At 44.9% G+C, this 7,915-nt stretch overlaps 1 protein-coding gene across 1 annotated transcript in view; it reads left to right on the top strand.

The window, feature by feature from the left end:
• LOC111969275 (coiled-coil domain-containing protein 102A-like) overlaps positions 1-7,915 on the top strand; it is a 100,344-nt gene that overhangs the window by 64,764 nt on the left and 27,665 nt on the right. Inside the window, 2 exon segments of the mRNA XM_023995304.2 lie at positions 596-766; positions 2,308-2,411. Coding sequence (XP_023851072.1) covers positions 596-766; positions 2,308-2,411 — 275 coding nt within the window.

Raw genomic sequence — 7,915 nt, 5'->3', positions numbered from 1 at the left:
GTGGTCAGTCCAGGGGGTCAGTCCAGGGGGTCAGTCCAGGGGGTCAGTCCAGGTGGTCAGTCCAGGGGGTCAGTCCAGGTGGTCAGTCCAGGTGGTCAGTCCAGGTCGTCAGTCCAGGTGGTCAGTCTAGGTGGTCAGTCCAGTTCAAGTGTTTCAAGGTTTCCTTTATGTTTTCTTCGTGTTCTTTATTCTCGCTGTACGGGAAATGGTTTGTAAGCGTTCAGCTCGGCACAAGCTTTTCCTGGTACATTATGCTTACTTTCAATGGGAGTCCATACTTCTCTATCGCCTGAATGTGTTAAAAGTGCTCCTGCTTATTGATCAGTTCCTCAATGCTCTAACGACCAGTAGCAATGATGTCTAGCAGAACAAAGACSAGAGAAACTCACTCAACTCACAAGGAATCTCTTGGAGGATCTGCTACTCGGGAATGTACTCTCATTTGACCCAACGGCATCCGACACCCATCCGACACCCATCCGTCATGCTTGTAACTGAAATTGACATATAAGCGACGGTACTTAACTGGCCCGAGGCCCGTTTTAAATCCACTCTAACAGACTAGTGGACTGACCCTGACCCCTCTGCTCCTCAGGAGTTGGCAGACATGCGCCACATCCACTCCAAGGTGAAGAAGCAGTACCAGGACAAGATGGCCGAGCTGGCCCACGCCAACCGGCGGGTGGAGCAGCACGAGACAGAGGTGAAGAAGCTGAGGCTGAGGGTGGAGGAGCTGAAGAAAGAACTGGGTCAGGCGGAGGACGAGGTGAGCACCAACACACACCACATTCACTTAAACATGGATATATATACAGTTCCCTCCGTAATTATTGGGACAATTAAGCATTTGGTTAATTAGAGGTTAAAGTTCAGACTGTCGGCTTTAATTTGAGGGTGTTTTCATCCATATCCCTTGAATTGTTTAGAAATTACAGCACTCTTTGTACATAGTCCCCCCATTTTAGTGGAGAAAAAGTACTGGGATCAATTCACTAATGTGTATTCAAGTAGTAAAAAGTGAAGTATTTGATCCCATATGTATAGCACTTCTACACTTCTACATGAATGTGGATGCTACCATGATGACAGAAAATCCTGATTGAATCATGAATAATGATGAGTGAGAAAGTTATAGACCCACACAACCTCCCCTGTTACTATAATGGTGAGAGGTTAGCATTTCTTGGGAGGGCGATATTTATGAGTCTGTAACTTTCTCACTCGTCGATATTCGAGATTCATTCAGGATTATCTGTATTCATGGTAGCATCCACATTCATGTAGAGGTTTTCAGAAACATTCTARTCTTATTGACAATCAAAGTGATTCCAYAATGACACAATACATTATTTACCGTTKATTTCTTTTGGGCACAGAATAATCTGAAACACAACCAAAACAAACAGAGTTTGTAGAGTCACAAGCTTGATGTAGTCATTGCGTGCTAACAATATGGGACCAAATACATCACTTTTTGCTACTTTAATAGAAATATAAGTGAATTTGTCCCAATACTTTTGCTTCCCTTAAATGGGGGGAATAGGTACANAACCTCCCCTGTTACTATAATGGTGAGAGGTTAGCATTTCTTGGGAGGGCGATATTTATGAGTCTGTAACTTTCTCACTCGTCGATATTCGAGATTCATTCAGGATTATCTGTATTCATGGTAGCATCCACATTCATGTAGAGGTTTTCAGAAACATTCTARTCTTATTGACAATCAAAGTGATTCCAYAATGACACAATACATTATTTACCGTTKATTTCTTTTGGGCACAGAATAATCTGAAACACAACCAAAACAAACAGAGTTTGTAGAGTCACAAGCTTGATGTAGTCATTGCGTGCTAACAATATGGGACCAAATACATCACTTTTTGCTACTTTAATAGAAATATAAGTGAATTTGTCCCAATACTTTTGCTTCCCTTAAATGGGGGGAATAGGTACAGAAAGTGCTGTCATTTCTAAGCAGTTCACCCGATAAGGATGGAAATACCCTCAAATTAAATCTGACAGTCTGCACTTTAACCTCATAGTCATTGTTTGATTTTAAGTCCAAACTTTTGGAGTARAGAGCCAAAAGAAGAAAACATGCTTCACTGTCCCAACAATTACTGAGGGCAGTGTAGATACAGTAGATACTGTACACATACTGTACATATAGTCAGTAAGTGCTTGTGTTGGGTATTTAGGATTTTGATCCAAAGTATTCCATTCAGAATACTGATTCTGGGATTTGTAGTCTGGTGTAACTATGATTTGCAATGACCGATTTCTCTCTCACTTTCTCCTCCATCCCAGCTGGATGAGGCCCATAATCAGACCAGGAAGCTACAGCGGTCTCTGGATGAGCAGGTGGAGCAGTCAGAGAACCTCCAGGTCCAACTGGAACATCTGCAGTCCCGGTACGACTGATTCACACACACACACACACGCATGCGCACACACACTTATCATATGCTCTCTCTCTCACACACACACACACACACTCACACACACACCTCTCATATATGGTCTCACACACACACTCTACCTATGTTTATCTACATGCAGGAAAAGCACACGTTCACACGTCCAATGTCATACCCTTCTCAGCGGTCTTTGGTAGTTTAAGATGTTTAATCAGACAGTATATGGCTGCCATGCTTGTGTTCTCAACTCTAGTTCTCCCAGGTATCTTAGCTGGAGGATATTAGCCCACTGTGAGGCTTGTGTCTTAGTTTGTCAGGCAAGCAGCCCTGCTCACACTTGGCCAGTCTGTCTACTAGCCGTCCTGTCCCCCAGCTCTCTCTCTCTCTCTCTCTCTCTCTCTCTCTCTCTCTCTCTCTCTCTCTCTCTCTCTCTCTGCTGTATCAATTGCCACCGCGTCCCAGCTCATCCCCTCCCGACAGCCAATGGGACGCCCAGCACAGTTCCGGTGAGACACAGAGCTGCGTGCGGCACAGCGGTGCTGGCCCTGGTACTTAGCAGAGGGGTGCAGCGTGTTGCCATGGAAACGCCTTAGATGGACACAACACACACTTGCGCTGCGGCAGCCCCTACCTGCGAACGTGCGAGGAGTCAGCGCTCACCATCAGGTACCTGTATAACACTGTACTGGTATGTGGATGAGACCTCGCTCAACCACATTACCCTGATGACGGGTCGTAGCTGGATAGGAGTGGATCATATATGTGCTCTAAAAATTAATATTAATAGATTGAAGATTTTGAGATTTAGTGGTTGTCGCACTACCTCTCCTTGGATATTTTACTACCTATCACTCCTCTCCTCTGTTCTGTAATTTCTTTCTCTCCAATCTTTGTCTCGGCCATATGAAAATGCTGTCTTTGATCCTCTCCTCTGGCTTTTTAAAGGGATATGTGCCACTTAATGGCATGAAAAGCCCTTTTTTCTACTCACCAGAGAGTCAGATGAACTAGCCATACTAGCTGTTTCATATCGACTTTCAGTATTGCGCAAACGACAGTTAGCAATGTGCCAAGAAACTACCGTACACCTGTGCTTCAAACTGCACGCAGAGAGCATAAAAAGTGGTATCCATGAGTTTGCATCTACCTGGGGAAGTTAGAAGAAAAGTAATTGCCAAAATTGTCTCACTATCCCTATTAACCAGGGAAATAGTTCCCCCACATCCACACCTGTCTTCTGAGTAAATAGTCTATGATCTTCCTCAGCTCCGACGCTAGAGTACTATGATCATAAGAATCTAACTGTCTAAATCATACCCAGACCAGCCAGGTGATCCCGGGAAAACCTTGCATTCTGGGACAGGCCAGTAGTGTGTGTTGTGTGGTGTGGTGGGAAGGGGTGGTTAGTGGCCCAGCCAGCGAAATGCTTTTTTATTGTAGCTCTTGTTAAGAAGTCCATCCTTCATATCCGATTTATCAATTCATCCCTGTGGAGTTTGTCTAATCCTGTGCACACACGCTCAATGCCACATGCGCAATCCACACACACACCACACCACACCCACACACCACACACACACACACACACACATCACACGACGACACACACACACACACACACCACACACCACACACACAACACACACCAACACACATACAAGAACGACAACAGGCAATACTCCACTAGCCTAATACAACACATGACCTTTGGCCACCGGTTTGTGTAACGAAGGCCTTAAGGTTCAGTGGTAGATAGTTGAGCACGGCGCTGAGCGTAGTGGATATAATGGCCTGGAGAAATGGAGAGGAGATTAGAGATGAACACAACAGAGAGACATATCAAACAAACAACAGACAAGAGAACAGAGCAGACCAGACAAAGCTACACCATGAGAAGGTCTCTAACAATGGGGGCGTTATTGTACGGCTTCGCCCATGACACTGTTTCAGAGTTTTTACATTGTTTATTACAGCCTTGGAGTATTTTAGAGGTGGTTCTTTGATTCCGGTATGTTGTGGTTGAGTGTTCTATTGGTGAGGTTGTTTATTGCGCGGGCTTGTGCTTTTTTGGGTCTTTGTGACTACGCTGTTGCCGCTCCTAGAGCGTGTCACACGGGTGCGTTAAATCACTTTGCCACCGTGGCTTATGAGCTGCAGGTGTAGGGCTATTCTATTATATCACGCATATCATAAGTGATTTAGAGCCAGTCTAACGTGCCTTAAATATTTGATATATTACTTTGGTCATCTTCTTTGAAAGATATTCTCGATCGTTGAAGTGGTCAGTTTGGCGTGTTCTTTCTGTTTGTTGGTCTAATTGATTTTCAACATCAACAACCGACACCTAGTTTAACTTCGCTCGATGGGAACCCATATGAAATAGTTATTTCCATTGTGGTTGTTTAATTCAAGATGTTTCTTATTGCGTGCCTATGCGCTTGTGATTCTCTGGCATTGCGCCTATGTACTGCTCCGTGTCTCTTGCTGCGGAGAGCGCTGGCAGCTAATTGGCCCACAAGAACTCGTTCAGCGAATAATGTGTGCAGGTGATTGGGATGGCAGTGTGCAATGTGTATGGATGCATGGGCTGTGTGCATTGTCGACTGTGTGAAGGTGGTCATGTGCATCGCTCGATTGCTTGGGAATTGCGTTTTGTTCCATGGTCCGCGTAGTGTTGCATATTTGGTAATTGTATTGTGCGATCCGTTGCCTGATTGGGAGAGTGGCTATGTGTCATTGTGGGTCCCGAATTTGCCATGTCCATTGAGTGAATGCTATGTTGCCATTGTGAGTCGGGAATGGCCGTATGTTGTATGCGTGGTAAGGTGTTATATGGGTTGTCTTTTCCTTCGGTTGGCTTGTGTGGCCTTTCATGTCTCTGTGATTTCTGAGGTACTTCAATTTCATTCTAAAGCTCGAACACTTTCTGAACCGTCAATAAGAGTGAGTGGATCTCAGCATGGAGACTTCTTCTTTGGACTCCTGTTGTATTTTCTGTCTCACTTCTGCTAGCCTGCGCTTTTCTGCGCCCCCTGTTGTTTGTTATACCGCAATCGGTTTTTGGGCAATGTCACTAGTAGAGTTCAATGTATTGTGACGCGCGCTTGTTGGTGACGTTCTCACAAACTGAATTTTGAGTATAGCGCACTGGCTGCCACATGGGATGGAGCTCTAACTGGATTTCACAGCCGCTAATCTGACGAGTTTTTTGATTTGTGGGTAGCTCCACTCAGTGTCTGTCCGCTGTTCTGGGAGCGCTTTTGCCTCATTGTCTTTTGAAGTCTCCCTCGGTCTTTGTTGCTTTAGGTTCGTCGGCTCGTGTTAGGTCGCCTTTGTCCGACGCTTCCCAGTTGGGGTTAACGATTGTCTGAGAGGTGTTATATCAAAGTAAGAGATGGAGTAGGAGAGGGAGCGAAATAGTGTAGCAAGAAAAATAAACTCGTTGGTTTTGCTATATGATGTCTAGATGAGGCGCTTAGATAAATTGTATTGGTATTTTGAGATTTCTTAGACTTGTTGTTTCTCCCTTCTCTTGCATATGCTACATAATTGGCCTTTTCATACTGTATATTTCCAAGATGTGCACATCTATTTGTATTTGTACCGACTGTGAACAGACATACAATAAAACATTAGCCAGTTGTAGCTCAGGCGCGTTGGCGTTATATGATTCAGCATTGATTTAGCACGTTTCATGCCATTTCGGCTTGTACCGGAGCTTTTGTTTGTGGAAGATGTTGTGGAAGCAGGGCATGAGTTTCGATTAAATTGACATTTATATAATAGCAGCATTGAAAATGAAGATACTCGAGCGTGGCATAAGCCATTTAATTGTTTAGTTGGATTATTTTCTGTTGAGGCTTGCTCACATAACATGAATTCAATCGGCTGAAAATCAACAAAACTATGTGCGATGTCAGTTTCGGTTAAGTTCAAGGATGTGTTGTTGGTGTGGGAAAAATGGGCCTAGTATATATCGCTCTCTCTCTGGTTTTATCCGCCATATCGACAGTTCTGAGTGCTTCTTCAACCAAATTCAACATTTTTATAAGTTCTTGCTTTCCGTTTATGACATGGGCGCATACGGACTATTGTTGATTGTCTTTTTCCGCTGATTGGTTGTTTTCTATAGGTCCGTGCTAGTTTTTTTTCTGTTTGCTTCCCAGTTGCCAGTTAGCTGTTCTATTTCTTAGTCTCCCCCCTGCTCAACGAAGCGTGTTTTTTCCGCCTTTTATTCCCTCGCTTCTGTCCCTGTCATCTCTCGTGTACTCTGGCTGGTTGTTCTTGGTTTACTGTCTCTGTGTTGCTGGCTCTGCTTCGTGTACTGCTCTCTTTCTTCTCTCTTGCGATTCTACCTGCTTTTCGTCCTCTCCTCTCTTCTGCCACTTCCTTCGTGTCCCTGCTTTGCCGTTGTTTTTGTCCCTGTTCTTTCGCTTGATCTTTTCTTTGGGTGTTTTGGTCCCCTCCGTGATTTTTCTCGCCTTTTTGTATTCTGTTTCTTTCCCTCTCGTCTGTCTGGTCCCTTCTTTCTCTTATGCGTCGCCTGGCTCGTTGTTTGATCTCCCGCGTGTTTTATTTTTTTTCCGTTCTTTTTCCACTCTTTCCCGGCGCTGTTTCTGAGCCGTGTTTCTTTTGCGTACTTCTCTCCCTCACCGGGCTGCGGTGTGTGCCCTGTGCTTCGGTGTTATTCCTCATATTCAGCCTCGTGCAGTCCTGCCTCCTTCTTTCTTTTCTCGCCGCTTACGGCGTCCCCGCGCTGCCTTCTGCTGTGGTTCGCGCTCCCTCCAATCGCTGATCTTGGCGTTTTTTTTGCCTCTGTTTTTCTGTCTTTTTTTTTCTTTTTCCCCCATCTATTTCCCTCTTGTTTCTCCCTCTCTCCTCTTCTCTCCCTCTCTCTCTTCTCTGCCTTGCTCGGTCTTTGTTTCTTCTCTCTGCCAGTTTTCTTTCTCACTTTTCTTTCCTTCTTTTTCTTCCGTTTTTACACGTTTTCTCTTCTGACGGCTTCTTCGTGTTTGCTTTGCGTTGTTTGGCTTCTTCTTTTCTCCGTCTCCTCTTCTTTTCTCTTTCTCTCTTCTCCTCTCCTCTTCTCTCTCTCCTCTCTCTCTCTCTCCCTCTCTGCTCCTCTCTCTCCGCTCTCCTCTTCTTCTCTCCTCTCTCCTCCCTCCCCCCCCCCCCTCTTGTCCTTCAGATGTACTCTCTGACACTTAAAAATGGCCTTGCTAAGTGTTTGGGCATGGAAAACTTTTAGTCGTTTAGTGGGTGACTGTGGTCAAAACACTATTATGTGTAACTTTCAGCGCCATTAAAGGAATCTCCGTTTCCTGTCAGGAGTCCACCAGTGACTAACATGGCCCTGGGAAAGAGAGGGTAATCAGCGCCTCTAGGCACCATCATATAGCCTTGTTCCACATCTGTTGTATTGTACCTGCTACTCCATGTATATTAGATCAATGACCATCCAGACATTGACCAGGACACACAAACAGATCCTGGAACCG

The sequence above is a fragment of the Salvelinus sp. IW2-2015 genome, linkage group LG10 (assembly GCF_002910315.2).
Source record: "Salvelinus sp. IW2-2015 linkage group LG10, ASM291031v2, whole genome shotgun sequence".
Lineage (NCBI taxonomy): Eukaryota > Metazoa > Chordata > Actinopteri > Salmoniformes > Salmonidae > Salvelinus > Salvelinus sp. IW2-2015.
The sequence above is the reverse complement of the archived record's forward strand: the minus strand, read 5'-3'. Positions and strand labels throughout refer to the sequence as shown.